At 32.2% G+C, this 22,562-nt stretch overlaps 1 protein-coding gene across 1 annotated transcript; it reads right to left on the reverse strand.

Annotated features, from left to right (window-relative positions):
- Positions 1-654: 654 nt before the first annotated feature.
- Positions 655-9,163, reverse strand: LOC11423076 (probable leucine-rich repeat receptor-like serine/threonine-protein kinase At3g14840). Its single transcript, XM_003616705.4, has 24 exons — positions 8,914-9,163; positions 8,618-8,792; positions 6,543-6,614; positions 6,343-6,411; positions 6,157-6,228; positions 5,970-6,041; positions 5,346-5,417; positions 5,164-5,235; positions 4,991-5,062; positions 4,819-4,890; positions 4,646-4,717; positions 4,413-4,484; positions 4,259-4,321; positions 4,088-4,150; positions 3,970-4,005; positions 3,838-3,878; positions 3,370-3,743; positions 3,040-3,235; positions 2,656-2,802; positions 2,454-2,572; positions 2,138-2,348; positions 1,784-2,021; positions 1,360-1,510; positions 655-1,181 (listed from the first exon to the last, which is right to left on the reverse strand). Exons 1-24 carry the CDS (start codon positions 9,008-9,010, stop codon positions 819-821), a joined length of 2,991 nt encoding a protein of 996 aa, XP_003616753.1. The 5' UTR covers positions 9,011-9,163; the 3' UTR covers positions 655-818.
- Between the last annotated feature and the right edge of the window lie 13,399 nt (positions 9,164-22,562).

Raw genomic sequence — 22,562 nt, forward strand, 5'->3', positions numbered from 1 at the left:
GCACGATCTGGCAAAATCGGAGCATGATTTCGCGCAAAAGAATAAAAATAAAACATATTTTTATGGGCCTGATTTTGTTCCAATTTGCGAGGGATGCTTTTACTATAAATATAGACCTTGTATCAGAGTAAACCTTGAGATAGAGGGGGCTGAAAACAAGGGTTTAGAAACAAACAACAAACTAGGGTTTTAGAGAGATTTCTCTAAGCGGGAGAAACTAGGGTTGTTGTTGATTCACCTTGGGAAACATTACTAAGATTGAGTCTCTTGGTAACGGGAAGAGATTGAGACTTTGGGTAGAATTAGGTTTGTAGACTTATTCTTGTAACCCATTGATATCTCTTTTGTAAAGTTACTCATCATTATAGTGAAACGGCGGGCTGCTCTTTCCCCATACTAGGTCAATTTGGACCGAACTGGGTAAACAAATTCTTTTGTTTCTCTCTTTCTTTCTCTCGTTGTTTTCTACTTTTGGCTTGTGATTATAATTGTTCTATACACTTTGTTTTGGTTGCTTGATTATCACTTGCTCTACACATCAAGTTTATTATTGATGTGATTTTTCATCGAATTCACAACAATACAACTGAATATCCTCTGGCATAATAATACTTGAGTAATTTATATGGAACACTTAAGATTAGTACAAACTACTCTCAATTTTCAAAAGATATTTTATTACACTCTAAGTCCAAAAAAAAATAATCAGTGGCATTACAATCAAGTTTATAAGGAATAAAGAAAAAATAATTTCACAAACCAAATCATGGCATAATTAGATAACTGATAAAAACAAAGACAATGTCTCTCCAAAGTCTTTAATCTCTATTCTTCAAGTAAGAAGAATCTAGGTTTACAGGATAAAGATCAGTAGTTACTGAAGAAGATGAAGCAGTCCATGGCCCTTCCATTGAAATACTTTGGTCTTGGTAATGTTTTCTCATTGCTTCCATTTTCTTCTCATCCAATACCTCACTTGATTCTAAAACCAGTTCTTGAATAGCAATTTTACCTTCTAACATGCTTACCACTGAAGACATTGCTGGCCTAAGTGATGAAGTCACATTAGTGCATAAGAGTGCCACATTTATCATTAGCATTGCTTCTTCTTTGTTGAAATTTGAACCCAATCTTTTATCTACTAGCTCTATTTCATTTCCTTTCTCTTTCAAGATATGTGCCTGATATATAGAATGATATAAAAAATATTGATTCCAAAATTTGAAGTTCAAAACAACGAATTAATCGAATGAGCACATGTATGATTTTTAAATTTAATCTTACGAAAAGGGACTATCTAGGTCAATATTCTTGAACACAATTGGCATGAAGCCATGAACACAACACTAGAATACTTACCCAATCAAGAAGATGGAATGCTTCTTCTTTTTGTCTAAGAATTGTATTGTTACTTCCATGTAAGATTTCCAATGCAACAATTCCAAAACTATAAACATCTGCTTTGTCGGTCAAATAACCATGCATGGCATATTCTGGAGCCATATATCCACTGCATAATTAAAGGAAATGTCAACTACATTTACTTTAGAAAACAAGTCCAATTTTTACAGCAAAAATAACAACAATGTTTTGTTTTAGTTTCTGAACTAGTTTTATGATTTGAATGTCTAAGAAATTATCATATGTATAAAATTCATAATAAATTGGCTAAATTATTTTGTACTTAGTTTTTTGGTCTTTTTAATTAATCAAATCATGTCTTACATATAGAAGAATTTCTTGATAAAATTTGCATAAAACAAATTAAAATATAGGAACTTACTATGTCCCGGCTATTCGAGTGCTAATGTGAGTGTTCTCCTCTTCATCGAGCTTGGCCAAACCAAAATCAGATATCTTCGGATTGAGATCTTTATCAAGTAACACATTAGTGGCTTTAATGTCTCTGTGAACAACCTTCAATCTTGATTCTTCATGTAGATATGCTAAACCTCTAGCAATACCAACACAAATCTTGTATCTTGTTGGCCAATCCAATCTTATTTGGTGTTCTGCAGGCCCTTTATTTGTCAAGGAAAAAGATATAAAAAAATGGCACCATTTAGTCAATATGGACATATGCTAGAAAATGTGAAATATAAATCATAACCAAAGTTGATCGTATAGGAAGAATTACCAAATAAAGCACGAGCAAGACTGTTATTTTCCAAATATTCATATATCAACATTAACTGATCTCCCTCCACACAGCATCCATAGAGTTTAACAAGATGAGGGTGTTGCAAAGCCGAGATCATGCCGATTTCATTTAAAAATTCGCGATTCCCTTGCTTTGATTTAGAGGAAAGTAGCTTAACTGCTATCAATGTTCCATCTGATAGACGTCCCTGTATTTTCGAAGAATGTTGTATATATGAACACTCGCTAAATAATACTTAACATTATAATAAATATGTGATAACTAATATAATTTAGTATATTAAACATAATACCTTGTATACTGGACCAAATCCTCCTTCACCAATCTTATTAGAAATATCGAAGTTATTTGTTGCTCCTTTGATTTGTCTCACGTTAAATAAACTCATTTGTAGGTTTAAACCCTTTACCTCTGTGAATTGATGCAAAATATAGATCAGATATATATTATACTAAAAATAACTCAACATTGTAAGCTTGCATCTAGTTTATTACCATTTTCTAAAGAGCTTTTCTTTCCAAAACAGCCTTTCCACCAAAGAATACCAAATAATAGGATGATAACAATTACTACTGCAGCCACAATTCCAACAACAGCTCCTATAGATATGCTGCTTCCATTTTCAGAAGGAGCTGGAAAATCTGCAAGATTATTAGGCAATAGTTTGATCAGATCACAACATGGAGATGGTTTTAAATTGCGGTATGCAACAATAATTGCGACCGCAATATAAAGGATTTTGAGGTATCTGTAACAGATTCGCAACTGAAATTTCAATCACATCGGCCACATTTTTTCACAATTTAAAGCAATACAACAAAGGTTCGCAGCATAACGGCAACTATAATTTAAAACTATGTAGCTTGAGATTGTGTTACCTGATTGAACAGATATAGCTGAAATAAGAGGGCCATATACTGATCTAAATGGTATACCAGTTGTCCCTTTTCCAGCCCAATATAAGCGAATCTCCAAAGTACTATCGGTCACAACAGCAGTGAATGGTTTTGTGACTTCCTTATCAACTCCTCCTGCTTCTTTTGCTATATCAAAGTCCTTTTTTACTAGCTTTCCCTGTGACATTTCAACCAAAATGTTAATACTTCACAATGATTACAAACTTAAATATATGAGTCAGGATCCGTTGACCTTTATTAGAATAGATAGATAATAAACGACATTAGTATGAATAAGTGTTAGCCATGTACCTGGATATAGATATCGAATACACGCCTTCCTAAGCTGTTAAATGTTTGATCATTAGTAAACATGATTTCTGCAAACTGTAGATTTACTGTGTAGTTTCCATTTGCCATGCAAAATCCGTAATAAGTCAAAGATGTGGGAGAAACTCGTGCATTCGTGTATAGTTCAGCATTGGCTATAGAAAGCTTAGATCTATTCGACCAGGTATAGTAGTCTCCACCGTCGTTATCCATGAAGTTGCCAGTGGTGCTAAATCCCCAATTTGTTCCACTCTGGTGGAATCTAGCTGGCGCTGCTGTATCTGAATCATCATCGTATGTGCTTCCATTTACTGTCACCGACTTTCCACCACAATTTATACGAAGAGCATATGAGGCTGGCATGAGCAACATAAAGTGAGAAATTGTTCAAATACTAAGCAAAGTACGAAAATTAGTAGTCAATAGGAAATTCACTACAAAGAAACTTACTTTTAGGACAGACAAAGCTTTTCAAACATGAAACCACTCCTCTGAGATAATGACAGAGGACAAAATAAGTTAGCATAATGAAAACTGTCAAACATTGTAAAAGCAATGCAAAATGTATAACAACAAACTTACGATTCGTTGCGGGTCAAAGAGCTAGAAAAATAGTTCCTGTGATATATAAAAAATGATTTGAATCAGATAGGTTTTTAGTAGTTTCCAAACAAATACACATAAAGTCAAGAATTCTTACACATTTCCATCTTGACATGGCTGACTCCCTTGGCTTATAGTGAAGTTATTGTAAGAAATATCTCTATATATACAAGTTAGAAAATTTAATTTAGAATCATATAAGATACCAAATAAAGAGACCTGAGAAAACATTTAGAAATTCCAAAGAAACATATCAAAGAAAACTCACAGGTTGTCTGCTTTTTGTGTCCATGCAGGAACAGGTCCAGTGAGAAGGTTTCCAGTTAAATATCTACATTAACAAATTATAAACAATTCAATATATAGAATTTAATATTGATTAAGGAATTAATTATCATTTGTGGGATATGAGCTATTCTTACATGTAATCCACTTTTCTTAGGGGATCATAGTTACTTGGAATTGGTCCACTCAATTTGTTGAAACTGAGATCTCTGAAAAGAAAAAAAACATATCAAGAATGAGTTTAAAAACCACATTAGAATGTTAAAACTCTTAGGGAGAGTTTGCCGCCCATTTAGGTCCCACAATGCTCGAGGGATTGGTCTCCGCAGTTTACACCAAATCAAACAAAATGTGGAAAATATGGAATTACAAGTTTTTTAGAGTAGTCATTGTCCCAAGGTATTCAGGCAGTGTTCCATTGATGTTGCAATTCCTTAGAATCCTGTGAAAAATAGCATAGATAACAATGCATTATGAGTACATTTTTTGCTACTATTTTTTTTTTCTGTTCTATTTCTAAAAGAATCAGTGCAATCAACTCACAAAGTTTTCAATTTCAAATCCTTAAGTTGTGGAAAAGGTGAAAATTCAGATCCACTTAAATCACTGATTCTCCTGCATATCACATCAAATTCACAACTAATTAGTAAAAGCAATTAAAATCAAAGTTAATTTTGAAACATTGTTTACTATATTAAAAAAATATCATACATACAAGTCAGTTAATTTTTCCAATTTTGAAATTCCAGAAGGAATTGGCCCACTTAATCCACTCCCTTCAATGATTCTGTCAAAGTAAATTCAATCAATAATTTCAATAAAATTAAATTCAAAGCAATAGAAATACTATTGAAATAGATAAATAAAATAGAAAATGAAAGTTTGTACAATTTAGTGAGACTTGTCCAGCTTTGAATAAAATCAGGTATCTTCCCAGAGAATTGATTGTCTTGAATTCGACTGTATATAGTAAAATGTATGAAACAAAGAAAAGTTACTATATGTTCAAAACCAATATTCAATAGTTTAGTCATCATCACTGAACAATTCAATAAAAATATTAATCTTACATATCCTGCAATGTGGTGAGTTTGGCCAATGTAGCAGGTAGTTCTCCAGTGAAATTGTTGGAAGAAATTAGCCTAAATAAAATTAACAACAACAAATTGTGAATCTTAGCCATTGGGATGATATTGAAACCATTGAAGAAAAAAAATTATATTGACATATACTATTAGGAAAATATAAATTAATTATGAAAATTAGAGACTGAAAAAATGAAATTTCTCTATGATTATCTCGTTATAAATTTAGGGTGCGTTTAATTTGCTACAAGACAACTTCTTTTTGTACCTTGTTTGTTAAAAATTGGTCCTGGAACTTGACAAAACAGATAGTTACAAACTCGACAAAAACAAGAACTCTTATCCCTCACTAAACCATGAAAGAACTTTTTTTTGTAGAGTACAAACTATTAAAAATACCAAAATACTTTTTATTTTTGTTTTTCAACATAAAATATTTTCTCTCTATCTTATGTCTTGTCATGCACTACTGCATTATTCTGCCAAGTATGCAAATCAAACGTACACTTAGTAACATAACTAGGGACAAATTTCATACTTCATGTCTCTAAATTTTTCTAGCAATGTGTTTATTGGATGTAAATGGCAAATATAAAATAAAGTGCTTACACTCTTTGAATTTGGGTTAGATTCCCAAACTCAGGAGGAAGATTTCCAGAGAATTGATTGGACTCCAACACCCTACAAATTTCATGTTAAATCTCTATATCACAAACACTATAAAACGACAACATAATTTCGTTACAAACATAAAAAGAAAAAAATATTTACTAAGGTAGATAAATGAGAAACTCACAAACTTTGTAGAGTGGATATGTTTGTTATAGCTATTGGTATTTTACCAGTTAATCGATTTCCAATGAGAGAGCTGTAATGATATAGAAATATTTTGTCATTGCATGAAGTTACTACTATAAGAAAAAAAATTATAAAATCTCATAAAGAATGTAAAATAAAATGAAATAACAAAAAGAAAGTATACATGTTAACGAGATTCATGGAGCCCCATTCATCAGGAATTGTACCATTCAAGTAATTGCGGGAAAGGTCACTGTAATAGGGAGAGAGTAATATACATTAGTACATTCATATCATACATTTACAAATTAATATACATAGACATATCTAGTAAAAAATAATAATACATAAATGTTTAAATGTTATTGGATAAATGAAACATACATTTCTTGAAGATAAGGCAACCTGACCAATTCCTTTGGGAGAGTGCCCGGGAGATTTTGTTGTTTCAAAAGTCTACACATTCATTCAACAATGAGAATAGTTAAAAATAAATAAATAATAGTGTTAAGCTAAATGAAGTATTTAATTGCAATTTATTAGTGAAACATTTTGTCAAACTTATGTCAAGAAAAACATTCTGTTAAACAATTGACTGGTGAAACTTTCATCATGTATGTATCATAACAAGGCTGTAAAATTCTTTAAAAATAAAAGGCTGAAACACAAATTATACTTTCTATTTTTATTTTAAAGAAGTCCATGGTTTGAACTTTGATTAATGAAAGTACTTACCGTACGAGCTCTTGTAAATAATTTAGTTTTTTGTCTTAAGCTTACCTAAGTATGGTACGAAATATTGGACGGTTAATAGCCAACACGAGAATCAATTAGCAGAGATGAGTATGTTGCGCTAGATGAGCAGTAAAACTAGATATGATATGATTATGAATGACCATTAGGGAGAGAGTGGAGGTAGCATCTATAGTAGAAAAGTTGGTAGGAAATATGCTTAGATGGTTTCGGCACGTAGAAAGAAAACTCGTATATGTCGTTGAAAGAAGAGTAGATCGGATGGAGGAGAGTCAGGTCAAAAGAGGTAGAGGAAAACTATAAGAGAAACCATTAAAAAAGATTTAGAGGTCAATTAATTGAATCCAAACATGACTTATGATAGAACACTATGATGTGATTTGATTCATGTAATGGACCTCGCTTAATGAGATAAAACTTGGTTGTTGTTGTCATCGTACTTATCTAAATTTTTAAATTCAACATTTATTTGCGCCTAGACTGCTAAACACCTTAAAATTTAGGTCCAAACAAAATTTAGGACACTTTGTGGATGTTTGTCATCGGGAGACTTCGAATTACTTACGAAAATTTGTCAAAAAAAAAATTACTTATGAAAATGTAATTTTGAAGTTTTAAGAACAAGTTGTATATTATATTATAAAAATATTCTACATGCATTTTTCAATAATATAATACTTTATTAGGCAATATAATACAACTTCAAATTTAAAACAATAGAATTTGATAACTATATCCATATGAATTCAAATAAACAATTAACAACTTCACAAGAGGGAATTTGAAAAACCCAAGTTCGAATCGTAGTAGAGTCAACTACATCAAGAGGCTAAGAACCAAGAAAATTTATGTTCCATTAATAGAATGGATGATTAGTCTTATAAGCCAAAAATCTTAATTACGTTTCTAAAAAAAAATGTCCTAATTTCGTATGAGTTTCAAAATAAAAATCATTAAATATATGCAGGTGTGGCAGGTAGACTGTTACTATTTTTTGGGTGAACAGGTAAGTTATTAACATAGCGTGTGTTTGTGACCACAATCATACTATTTTTAACGATGCCAACCCTGTCTAGTATTATTGTCATCCCACTTGTGTGCTAAATGTTAAACAAGTAAGGTGCATAAAGTTAAAATAAAAAGGATAAAATAAAATAAACAGATATTCTTCGTTTTCATAAAACAGTGTTACAGTATGGAACCAGCCGTTTAAAGTTGACAAAACCAACATGTGAACATTTGATTACGTTCACAATTCTTTTAAAATAAATGTAATAATACATCATCCAACATGCATGTTATAAAATACTCCCTCCGATCGTAACTTTCTCTTATAAATAAGATTGAAGAGAATAATTCTTATTAATTTCTGAAAATAAACATTGACTCTTTGGATATATATAAAATAAGGATTCTCTTACAATTCATATTTTAATTATTATATTTTCAGAAACTAATGTATATTTGGAGCTTCCTTATTTAAAAAGTTAAATTATCAACAAAATTTAGAGGTAAAAAAAACCATAAGTCAATTTATTTTTATGTAAACAGGATATCTTCCGCGTGCAAAAAATTGAAACAAAATCTTCGTTAAGTTAAAAGAAATTCGTGTCATCTTATATCTAAACATTTTTTAATTTAATTTATCTCTAATTTGTATGGATAATTGAACATTTTTGTAAAAAAGAGAAGGGTAAGAGATGTACATGTTAGTCACATGACAAACAGTGGCATTGACAAAGGTACAATTGCATGTGACAGCATTTTCACTCCCTTTCACTTGAACAGAAGATGTCCAATTACGTTCTCCACTACATGGATCTACACTGAAATCCCAATCTTTCTTTCCAAGTGTCTTAGCTATATCTTTAAGAACCTCCACTATAAAACCAGAACAAAAAATAGTTATAAGCATGTATATAATCATCTACACAATACAACTATATAATACTAATATGTGTTAGTGAGTAACAAAATTAAGGTAAGCTATTTACATATATACCTTCATCTTTGGAAAGAGTGGCTCCAAAAGATAAGGTGGAAAAGAAAAAGATTGTAAAGAGCAAAAGGAAGAAGAAACTATGGAAGCTTAGATTCATGTTTGTTGATATTGATGACTAAAACAAAGCTTCAAATTCGGTGGTAGAAAGCAACAGCTAGAGATATATCATATAGATAGATATATGTATATGAAAGAGAGAGAAATTGTACATAAGTTAACTTGTATGGTTATGAGAAAAGAACTAATATCTCAAAGATAGAGATTAGTTTTATAGAATAGAATAGAATAGTACACATCAATATATCATCAAAGTCATTGATTAATATAAAGTCAACTATTGAGATGTTTGCCCAATTGTGCAATTTATAAGTTAGAATACATAATAATTAGTATTAGGGATACTATAATACTAAGCTAGAGGCCAGTTTTTAATGTAGCTGGTTGAAGAAAAGACAAACGTTGGTCAACAATATTGGAAACATGGGTTATAAGACCATGTTGTATGTATGTAGAACATGTATACATTATTTCACTAAAACTATTTTTTTATTTTTTTGAGGGGTTCACTAAAACTAGTTGGTGATGACAGTTGTGATTATAAATCCACCAACCACACGGTCCTTATTGATTGCTACAAACTTTATAATGATCTAATATATATATATGAATATATGAGAATAAAATATATTAACTTTATGATTATAACCAAACCAATAGGCAATGGTAGTATAGCACCCGGTTCTTGAATAAAACTGATAATCTAATACTCCGCGGCCTAATAACAATACCTAGAAATTGTGGTATGGAAAATGGAAGAAAGATTTGTTCTAAGAATTAAATTATATTATTTTAAATATAAAGTTATGTTACTTTACCCTTTTAGCTTTGAAAGATGTATAAACACTTAGTCTTATGCCTCATTTGCAATGAGTCAACATTTCAACATAGAATAATTTTTCTTTTGTATCAAATTATATTTTAAATTATTGGAATTTCTACATATGAGACTTAGATTTTATCGGTTCGTCCTAAAATCTTATTTTCCCATCTCATGTTCCTACGGTTGATGTAATATAGGATTAGTCACAGTTGAGATTTGCTATAAGAAGCAAGGATTCCATCTTCATTTCATGAAAGAAAATGATAAATTTTTGTGATGGGAGGAAGATGAATTTAATGGTGATAAAAATACTCTCGTGTCACACCTTTACATGACATCACCGTTAAATAGATGAAGTATCTACCATTTTAAGTGCTTAAAATAAATATTGAAGATCCGCTGTTGGATTTTAATTTTTGCTTTCTTCCTCAATAATATATCGGAAAGGAGAAAAAACCATAGTTTTCAAGTTTCTTTTCCTCAAAGTAAAGTATCTGGCTCTAGTTTAAGCTATGTGCAAGGCCTAATGTCCACTTTTTTTACTACATGATAATCAAACTGCTTGTCCTATGCTTGTTGGCGGTGAGATTGACTGGGGTGATGAATTTAATTATTTCTCTATCGACTATTGTAAAGGGATGAAATTTTGTTGATATGGGGTGGTTTTGGTAAATGAATAGGTCGATATGACGAGTAAATTGAAGCGTGAATGTTTGATTTCAAAGATCAGTTTTGAAAATGTGTATAACTTGTTGATTTGATTTTTTTTTATTTTTTTTAGTATATGATGAGACGGGTGGGTTTTTGAAATAAATGGGTGATTTGGATGAGGGCTTGTGTATTTGGGAAAACATGTCTATCCTTGTTAATGGAAATCATACGGAGGAAATTAATATTCAAATAGGCCTAAAGGAAGGTGATCCTTTAATTCCATTCTTGTTTTTCTTGGTGGCGGAGGTTTTTTTTTTTTTTGTGGGGGGGGGGGGGGGGGGGTGTTTAACAGTTTTGAGATGGGGAGTGAGGGGTTGGTTATTTCGCATGTTCAATATGTGGATGATAGCCTTTCCATAAGAGAAGCATCCGTAGAAAATCTTTAGACACTTAAGGCGTTGTTAAGAGGTTTTGAGTTGGCATCCGGATTGAAAGTGTATTTCTTCAAATGTTGTTTGATAGGTGTGAATGTGGGAAGGGTGTTTATTGAAAGAGCTTGTGACTTTTCAAATTGTAGCGTGGAAAAAAGTGTGTGATTTTTTTGTGAGCCCGCCACACTTTAAAGATGGTTTAGCAAAATGGAGATGGAGGTTGATACAAAGTGGAAATCCCAGGAAGTTCTTCCTCACAAGTATAGTCATCGGGTGGGTGGATTGTTTGAAGGGGGGTGTGGAAAAGTGGCCTTGGTTTGCAGGTGGAGTTTAGTATGGGAAAGAAAACTTCTTTCCCATGATGGAAAAGTTAAAGCAGGACCATAGATATATTATTTGTTTATTTCAACGGTTGAGATTTGTTACCTATTAACTTTTTGACTGGTCTATCAAACAAAAATCGTGACCCCACCTCATAATTAAATAACCTTTTCTCATTTGTTTAAAGTACTGAGTTTTTTTTGCAAAAAAGTTATGGGCTTTTTACGCCCCCTCTCTGTTTGAGAAATAATGAAAACCATGTTCACAATTTGCTTCCTGAAAAATGCATTGTTGTCGTATAACAACTGCACACTTCCAGTTTTCTCTTCATCATCAAAGCAACTTGTCCAATATCTTAATTGTAATTGAATAGTAGTGTAAACTTAATGTTTGAGTTGAGTGGATGGGTTGAGTTTGACAAGAAAATAAAGGGAGCAGATAGATATGAAAAGCTAATTCAACGTGTTTTCATGAGAGAGGAAAACATTATATGAATGACAATTTTTTTTCACAACTTGCTTATTGTCATCAATTTTTGTTCATAGGGGATGAGCTTTGTCTTCATTTTTTTTTTTGTGTGCAAGTAGAACTACAATTTAGAACATAAAAAGAAACTTTGTTCTTGACTTCATCTGGAGTTAATATGATCATCTAAGAAATGTTGTGGTTGTTGTGATTTTCCAGATTTGAACATCCTAAGAAAGGTTGTGGTTACTATGATTTTCCAGATTTGAATATTTTCTTGTCATGGTTATCTAAATTTGAGCTTTAGAAAGAAAAATTTGTGTGGAAAGAAATGAGTTTCAACTTACTACTTCTCTGTTCTGAAAATAATTACATGTATACATTAGGATTTGGGGGAGGTAAGCTAGCAAAATAAAAAAAGGATTAAAAAACTTATTTCTTTTTTCTTTTCTTAAACATGATGGAACTGCTACCTGTCTTGGGAATTGGAGCTTTTCCATGGTGGGACCAAGTTTCCATTCCCAGGTTAAACTTCACCTGGTTTGCATCGAGGTGGTGAAAGGATATAATGGTGATTGAAGAATCAATGAGTTATAGTTTATTTAATAACACGGTGGTGAGAAAGGTGGGAAATTGGAGGAATATGAGTTTTTGGAAGGATCCTTGGATGGAGAATGCACCTTAAGTAATTTTTTCTCTCATATTTTTTTCGATTTCTACACATAAGGAAGCAAGGGTGGGGGATTTATGGGAGGGAATGATGGGGTGAGTGTATGATCTTTTTCGTGGTGTAGATCATTTTTTGAGTGGGAAATGAATTTGCATAATAATTTGAAGGAGGTCATTCAGTTTTGGAGAGGCTCAAATTTGGAAGATGGGTGGGGGTAAAGGGTGGAAGAAAGTGGGGTTTTTACGTTGAAGTCAACATATAGGGTGAGTCTGAGTGTGGATATATAGTCATTTAAGCTGATCAACAATTTTGTCCCCCTAAGATTTAGCCTCATTGCAAATTTCATCATTTTGATCAATTTTGACCGAGTCAACGCTTATGTGGCACTTGATTAAAGGATTTGGCACTCCACATGTGTATATTGCTATTTTTAAAAAAAAAAATAAAAAGCCATGTGTATAAATAGAAGAATTAAAAAAAAAAAAAAAAACCAAAGTGATTGGCACGTGATGCATCTCTCTTTCAATATTGATTTTTCTCTTTCAAACTCAAAACACAACCTCAAAACTTCTCTTTCTTCCTCTCCTTCCAATTCTTTGTCTCTTCTCTTTTCCTCCCTCACTTCTCTACAAATCTATCTCTCTTCAATAATATTAATTCATTCATTCCTTGACTTTACCCCAATAATAGTTTCTGAAAATTCTAGAAACAAAAATATACTGCATCTTTTAAGACACACCCATGAAAACGAAAAAACATCCATTTCATTCATTCATCAATCAAGCAAAAATAGCATCATAGATTTGCATAAAACAAAGTGAAAATCTGAAATCAATTTTGATGAAGAGAATGGATATGAGATTTGATTGGTTGCTTTTTTGTGTTTGAAATTAGAAGAGGAAGTGAGAATAGATTTGTGAATGAAAACAAAACAATTACAGGAAACGGCTCGTTAGTGAATTCGATTTTTTCGGAGCCTTCGTTTCTTTGTCGCCATTATTGTCTTCGCGAGCCACTGTTGCTTTTTTCTTCATGGTGTGTCGGCGAAAACCTTATCGCCGGTTCCATGGAGGCTTCGAGTGTTGTAACTTGTAACAGCACTTTGAATTGATGATTTTTTCATTGCTTAATGGCATATATGATTTTGTAGGAAAAAAAATATAGAAGGGAACATTAAAGAGATGATGAACATGTTGCTGGGTTTTTATTATGTTTGATAGAGAAGAAAAGGGATTGAAGATCTTGTGGTTGCTGGGTTTTTTTTTTTTTTTTCTGATTTTGTTTTAATTTTTTTTTTATTTAATTTAAAAAATGATTATATGCTATTTCAATTTTTTTAAAATTCAATAATTATACACGTGGCGTACCACATACGTTTTACTTTCCTCCAAAAAACTATCACACGCTTTGCTTTTAGCGTAAGCTAAAAGACAACGCTAACAACAAAACGCTCATACTAATCTTAAATTAATCTAAATGCAGTGTTGGCATTGTGGCCAATGCTCCAAGACTCAATGCTAGATGGTAGCATCGAGACTAGAACGACATTAAAGTTAAACCATATATGACCTACACTAATAATAGTGTCAATTAAAACGGGCGGTACGTAGTCATATGTTAACTACTGAATTTAATTATTTGAAAATTGTTCTTTAAACTTAAAAAATTGCTCTCACACACCCCGAATTTATCTTAATACCTCCAACTGCAGCATTTAACTGCAGTTGGAGCCTGATTCAAACACCCAGATTCAAACAATCACATTTTCATTAGTTGATTAATCTAACACTTGCTGGATAACAACAAGCAGCCAAATACTGCAGTGGCTGCTATTGACTCTTAGTCCAAGTCTTGATGAAGACCATGGAGTTTGTTTATTTCTGTTATGCATGCATGTTCCTCGTAATTTCAATATTATTGCTCACCAAATATCTCTTTTCTCTTTTGTCAAAACTAATGTTCACCAAAACATGAATTCATCATTAACAGATACCATTAAGAGCTCCAAATCATGTATCACCCCATTTATAATTCTATACTTTTCTCATCTATACAGTTATATACTAGAAGCCTAGAAACAAAAGTTTAAATAGTACTGAAATTGAAGTTGTTAGCGCAGAAGAGATCACTTCATTCACAAGCAATCAAGATTGGGAGAGAATTAGGAGAAATCAAGAGAGAAGAAAGAGAAATCAATGTGATTGTAAACTATGTTCTCATTAGTAATGAAAATCTGAGATTACAAGCTTATATACAACTACTTATATGGCTTACTTGCAATACAAGTAATCAATCAAACTAACTAACTCCATCAAAATAGCTAACCAAAAACTAACTGTTTTTAACTACTCTTTTTTTCCAACTAACTTGAATTAAAATACAACAAAAGTAAGAATTATACCATATTTATCAGTTCCTTTCAACTTATCTTTGATTTATTTAGACAACTCAAGCACTTCTAGTGTCTGCACATTGAACAAAACAATTATTCAGCTTGCAAGAGAACAAACATCAATTCCCACAACAACAATCTAATAAGTATTAAAGAGTCACCTGAGTAACTTTGGAGACTGAAATTGCAATTGCGGCCTTTGCATCGTCATCCTCCTCGAGACGATTGAACTTAAAACAAGTCAAAATTGTCCCTAAGGTCTATGTTAAAACATTTGCAGGGATAACTTTTGGAACAAACAATTGAAAGAATTGAATGATCATTGATCTAAGAAAGAATTAAAACCTACTACAGTCACTCCTTTAAACATGCAATATTAATTTCTTCAAATATCTATAAATGAAAATAGCAAACCAAAAATAGATTGCTGCATCTAGACACCAAAATTGTTAGTTCGTTACTAAGTCTGCATTGGTTCCTTATTTTAGAGTTCACAAACACAGATTTTCTAAATCGACAATTTTCAATATTGACATCTAAATTGATGGTGATATATATGCTCATGCTTAACATGCCTAAGCCAAAAATGTTTGCGGCCAAAATAGCTTTCATCATTTCTACTAAAGATCCGTAAGAATAAATGAGCATTGTCAAGAATTCATACAAGAAAAATCCATAATATATAAGAATCCATAAGCATTATCAAGAATCCACACAAGAAAAATCCATAAGAATTACTAAGGGCGTCTAAACCAAAATTCATAAAATTAAAAAAGAACAAAATCCTGAAGGTTATCTCTAAAGTAAAGTTCTCACTTTCCTACAACCGTAACTAAATCTTCAAAAAATCTTATTTTCAACCACAAGACAACTTCAGCGTCCAGTTTCATATGTAATCACTCGTTCTTCCTTAGCTTTCTTTCAACGTCAATTTTAGAACAAGAAGGGTTGCTATGTTTAACCTATAATAAAAAACAGTCATGTTATTTCAACATCAAAATACAAACACCGTATATGACACAATATTTGTTTATCAAGTACGTACCTTCTCTTGCTTTTGCTTTTGTATTTCAACTGGGGTTGTTATCAATAGGCATGGAAGGTGGTAGAAGGCTTTCAACATAAGCATCATTGAAATTAGGATTTGAACACAGGTAACTTCATAACTTTTGAGATAATACCAAAACTCCTTCTTAGAATCACCCCAAAATTCTACTTCCAACAGAACTTTACTTCTATCACTGGAATAACATGAAGGCTTCAAAGATATCAATTTAAAAGGTGAATCGAAATACCATTCCCACAAAGTAAACAATTTACACCAACTATCTCTAAATCCATATTCTTTCATCACCCAAACATCAAATTTATTAGTTCCATAACAACTCACAGTAACCAAGGCCGAACCCTGGGAGGTGCAAGTAGCTCTACAGAACCGGGCCTCCAAAATTAAGGGCCCAAATATTTTTTATTTTTATAATGCAGGTTGGAATAAGTATATAGTAAAGATTTTCAAACTTGTAGATATACTCTAGCGGTTACAATTTGTGTTGATCATTCCATAGTTCTTGGGTTCAACTCCCACTAGGATTAATGTTTTTTTCTTTTCATTTATTCATTAGAACCTTTTTTTTGTTCTTTTCATTTTTTATTCATGTTATTTTTTTGCCCAAACTTATAGTATAAAATAACAAAGCTCTAACAACAAAATTATAATTATTTTCGTAAAAAAATAAAACAAAACAAACGTCATAAACATTTTCTTCTCCTTAAAAAAATTGAGTTTTTTTTTCTTAGGAGCCTCTCTTTGTTTTAAGAATCGGACCACAAATTTCATAGGAACGGCCCTGACAGTAACACTCACAGTCATACAAAGACACTATCCCAAAAGGAAACATATTTAATCTTGCTTGTAACTACTTCAGGATTAGGAAGAGGAACCTCATTGAAAATCTCGTGTTATGTTAAACGCGAGGATTAAACGCGTACCAAGATTCCCAGTCACCACCCAATGAAAAGAATTCTCAACGCAAACCCCCATGGTTTCAGGTGACGAAATATCGTACACTATATCCGGAAGTATTTTCCATGAATTAGTTTTAGAGCTGAAGAGTGTCACAGTGTGGTGCTGTGGAGAGATTCTGAGAAGTTTGTAATCGTCAGTGAATTGATAGAAAGCGAAGCTGCCAGCGGCATCACAGTTTATGTGAGGGATGGAGTGATGATTACGGGTGTTAGGGTTCCAAAAAGAGATATCGCGGCCGTTGGAGATGCTTAGGAGGCCGTTACATGAACCAAGGAGAGAGATGTAACCCGTCAAAGGATGCTTTATTTGAATTGCGGTGGTTAGGTTAGGGAAATCAAGTTGGTAGAGTTTGGTTTTCTGGCGAAGGATGAGGTTGAAGTTGAAGGAGTTTTAATTTTGAGGTGAAGATTAGTGAAGTTGTGCGAATCGATTAACGATTTAAGTGATTTTGAAGTTGATCGGAATCGGAGGAGGGATTGCACTAGTAAGCGGGAGAGGATTTCGGTGAACCAATCCGATGGAACATCAGACATCGTTAATCGGAAGGTTACATGGTTTAAGGTTTTTCGTTTACTTGTTGCCGAAGGTATTGCCGTCAATGAATGCAAAGTCGTTGATGCCGATTTCTTCAATTCCTTTCAAGACGATTTCGACGACGATGCTGATATCAACTAGTTATAGCTCATTGTTGTTATTTCGTGTTTTACTATGGATTAGAAAAGATGAAGCTGAAATTGATGTAGTACTGTTTTTTGGATTATGATGATGAATTTTTTGTGATTAATCGGCTTAATTTCTTGTTTTGAACTGTGCTAAAAAAAAAAACTATCCAAGGAAACTATACTATAATTTTTTTTTAAAGAGAACCTATACTATATAAATACTATATATATTTTTTCAGGGAATAAATAGCTTATATATCTATTTTTTTTGTTGGTCAGGTAGCCTAGTGGCTATAATTCACCTTATAAGATGAATAAATGGAGTGTCCGGGGTTCGAACCCCGACCTCTGCATATGCTCACGGGACCAATACTTTATATATCTATACTATATATAAAGAAAATAACCTCTCTTCCAAAAATAAATAAATAAAGAAAATAACATTTTTTAGCTTTTTTGGGCTGATTTTTCTCTTTCCAAAAATATCCTCAATTTTCAATACAAATAACAAATGTAACAAATAGATAAGAATAAATTTAAAACATGTCTGTTTTATTTTCCTTTATCATTTAAAAAATGTAACAAATTAGATGGAGCATATTTATACTTACTTTTTCATTATCTCAATTATACCCTTAAACAACTTTTTCTATAATAAAGATTGTTGTTGGTGTCATTAAAAAAAATTAGATTATACTTTTTTTTTGTTATAATATACTTTATTTTTTTTGCCAAGTTGTTATAATATACTATTGATTTTGATGTTTTTGTTGGATAATATACTAACGTAGTATATTATCCTCTTCAAACATATTATTTTCAGACTTTAGAATTTTTTTTTTATATAATCATTGTTTAGAATCTAAATTGTAGGTTCGTTTTAGGCCACCAAAATCTCAGAAACAGCCGGCCATGAATGTCTATCAACTTTTCTTAGTAGTGACAATTCATCTTATTGCAAAAGCTACTTTAGACAAGTACATTTATGGGTTCACAACAATAAATACATATACCCATTAACAGCTCCAAATCATGAATCACCCCGTTTATAATTATATTCTTTTCTCATCTGCACAGACATATACTAGAGATTACTTCATTCACAAGCAATCGAGATTGGGAGAGAATTAGGGGAAATAAGAGAGAAGAAAGAGAGATCAATGTGATTGTAAACTATGTTCTCATTATTTAGTAATGAAAATCTAAGATTACAAGCTTATATAAACAACTTATGTGGCTTACTTGCAATACAAGTAATCAATCAAAACCAACCAACTCGATCAAAATAGCTAACAAACAACTAACTGTTTTTAACTACTTTTTTTTTTTTGCAACTAACTTGAATTAAACAATTGTTCAGCTTGCAAGAGAACAAACATCAACTCCCATACAACAACAATCTAATAAGTACTAAAGAGTCACCTGAGTGAGTTTGGAGACTGAAATTGCAATTGCAGCCTTTGCATCGTCATCCTCCTCGAGACATTTGAGAGCTCTGTCGAACACAAGTTTATTGTCCTCATTTTAAACTACCAGGAAGCAAAAGACAAATAAAACATCACAATAGAAGAAGGAAAAGATAACTTATGTTGTTTTTCTTATTTCAGAACTGAACATTTTATGCGTCATAGACAAGAAAATCAAAGTTCCGAAATCATAAAATATCTTAGACATTATTAACCAACCAACACATTCACATTCTTGGCTACAGACATAGTTAGATGAACATCACTCACATGAATAAGCAGATCATCAATTTAGAAGTTCATGATAATCATCTCATTTTTCTAAATATAAAGAATTTGACGAGAACAATAAACACAATAATCTTAACCATTACAAGCATTAAGGGAGTGTTTGGATCATCAACTTATAGCACAGCCGCTTATGTATAAGCTTGCTTAATCTATTTTTATAGCAAAAGATAAAATAGCGTTAAATTGATTTTGTATACAATATAAGTTGCTTTTATAAGCTATATTGAAGAACTTATGAAATAAGTTAAAAAAAAAAACTTATGAAATTGTCATAACTCATAAGCTGTGTTCAAAAGTTTGAACTCAATTCGTCCTGAAGGATTTGTCCTTAATTGCAGCTCATTAACCACAGAGGCCAATCACTTAGTTACAAGTTGAAGTGTTTAACAAGGAATTAAGCTCGGTAAAATCATGAATGGAACTATTGGCAAACACTTCTACCATTGAAGCATATGAAAATAAACCATGAATCTAACTATCGATGAAGTCCACGTGAAATGAGTAATGTAACTAATACTTCATTAATGGAGACAATTATTAGACAAACCTTTCTAAGATAAATTTTGATTGTTCAGCCAAGCACTGGAGATGAACGTTATAACGAATCCCCAAATTTTGGGACCTCGAATTTACAAAATAACATCGGTCAATAAAATGTTATCTCCGTCGTTTAGGGGTGTTCGGTGTTAAGGTGTCACACTAAATGACATGTTCACCTTGGTGTGGAGCATTTTGACAACTTAATTATAAATCATTTAAGTCTTTCAATTATAATGCATAAATCGTCAAAATACTCCATATAACCTGTGTTGGAACAAAATGTGTTTCACAATGAACCTTAATGAGTTTTGATGATAACAAGGTATTAAAAATTGTCAATTGGTTATTACTAATAATTGTTTAAGTATACAAGACCAAAAGCTAGTCAAGTAATTTCAATAGGTCTTGGAAGAACAATGAAAAGCAAAGGAATTCGAAGCATCTGTAGAAAACTGCGTCTGAAGCTTAAAGTGCTTCTGAAGCTGAAGTGCATCTGAAGTGATGACGCCATCAGAAGCAGAAGCTCATCAGAAGCAAGGTTTTCATCAGAAGCGATATCATCACCAGAAGCTACATTTAATCCGTAAATTCAAACTGAAGATCCAAAGTAGTTGTTTCTCATTTCAACCTTATCTAAGAAGAACGAAGAATTGTAAGGGAGGTATCAACGGTCATTTGGATAACACTGAGTATTTGTCCTTCGTTAACAGAGTTGACAAAGTACAAGTGTACAACCACTACCTCCACTACTCTGTTTTGTCCACGCCACAAGACAAGACAACAGCTATGCCTGCAGAATTTGTGCCTTCAAGATGGGAATGAATTTGAAGCTAATTCCTCAAAGGACTACACCCAAATCAGGCAAAGGATTACTGGTGAATGATCAAAGGATTTCAAACGACTCTTTAGACGTGCTAATCATCTCAACGTCTCTTTCACACCTCTATATAAAGGAGTGAAGACTTGAAGATTGTAGATAGAGATACACAAGTTAAAAAGCGTCAAAACTCTGTCAATTTGATTCTACAAAGCACACTGAATTTCTGCACTGATTTGATACATCTTGGAAATTCAAAAGTCTAGAGTTTTTAACGTATTGTATTGTGAACACCACTGATTGTATATCAAGTGTTCAAGTCAAACTTATTTCATTGTATTTTTGTTTGATCAGAAGCCTCTTGCCTGCGTGCTTGAGCATTAGAAGACTCTTGCTTAGTGCTTGAGCATTGGAAGACTCTTGCATGTGTGCTTGAGCATTTTTGAGAAGTCTCATACTTAGAGAGTATTGAGCATTTGTAATCTTTGTGATTATAGTGAAATCTCCTTGGAAGTGCAAGGGGGACTGGACTACTTCCGATTTGTGGAAGGAACCAGGATAACTGCTTGTGTCTTGCTTTTCTTTTCTCTGCTTTGATCTTTTCCGCTGCATATCTGATTCTGATCATTTCATCAGAAGCATTCACAAACTGCTTTTGAAGTTTTATCAGAAGAAGAATTTTTAGAGAGAGAAAGAAAACACAATTCAACCCCCCCCCCCCCCCCCCCCCCTCTTGTGTTTTTCTCACCTTCAACATGTCTTCAACGAGTTCATCTTTGCTCCATTATGAACTCGTCTTCAACGTGAACATGTCACGGTTTCATTTGACACCTTAATTAGCAACCCTAAGAGAGTGATTTGGCTGAGGGAATTTAGATTGACGTGATTAAATTTGAAGGAGAAATTTGCTATTTCGTAAATTTGTGAACTCAAATAACACTAAAGGATGGATGTTGGTTGCTTGAGTAACTTGGGTATGACCAACATTGCAGTTTAAGGATTTGGATTCCATATGATTAATCTTGATCATCGATTTGAAATCGACCCATTCACATTACATCTTTATGAAGGACCCTTTTATTATTATTATAAAAAAAGGTTTTGATACTCTATAATCTCGAAATTAATTTGTATAGATTCTTTAAGAACCATAATGAAAATTAGTTTTTCTTCTTTTTTTTTTTTAAAAAAAAAATCCGTAATAAAAAAATGATATTATGTAGAAACTATTCAAAACACTTCTCATTTTAATTTGATATTATGGGATTGGGCACAATAAGAAATTTGATTGTGGACTCTTATAAATAAGAGAATGCAAAAGGGAAAACAAGCATGGAAATTGTGAAGTCATAATTTGGGATGAATGCATGCATATTGTTGTGTGGGCTTGTGCCTACACAAAATATTTTAAATTTTTATTTTTAAGTAGTATAATATAGTTATAGTTGACATTTTGACCAAATAACCTACACTTATAACACAATATTTCTCTCTTCGCCCACACTTATATCACACAAGATACAACAACTTATTTCCAAATATATATGGTGCCCCCACTTTTCAAAATTTCTTGATTCGTCATTGCTCATAATCATCTTTTCTATCTCAATTCTCTTTCTTTAGATTCTCTCTAATTCTTCTTTCTTTATTGTACTCATTCAAGCTTATCCATTAGCTATGAAACATATTTTACTTCATCAATTCAATAAATGAATTTAAGATTCTACTCCATTTTAAGGTTTGTTACATGTTCTTTGTTTTGAATGATGAATACATACTACTGGATCAGTTAAAAATAGGCTGGAATATATGAGGATGTTGTGACAAATAGTGTTTTTTAGCACTATGGTTGCAAGTGTAAATACATATATATTTGGTTTATTTTTATATATGCGTAACTTAAGCTATTTATTGTCATGAATCATGATAATGATTTACAAAAAAAAAATTCCCCATTTCAGTAATCATTTTAAATTGTTGCCATCTTGTCGAAGATATAAAGAACTTATGCATGATTGTGTTCACTCTTGTACATGG

This window comes from Medicago truncatula, chromosome 5, assembly GCF_003473485.1.
Source record: "Medicago truncatula cultivar Jemalong A17 chromosome 5, MtrunA17r5.0-ANR, whole genome shotgun sequence".
NCBI lineage: Eukaryota > Viridiplantae > Streptophyta > Magnoliopsida > Fabales > Fabaceae > Medicago > Medicago truncatula.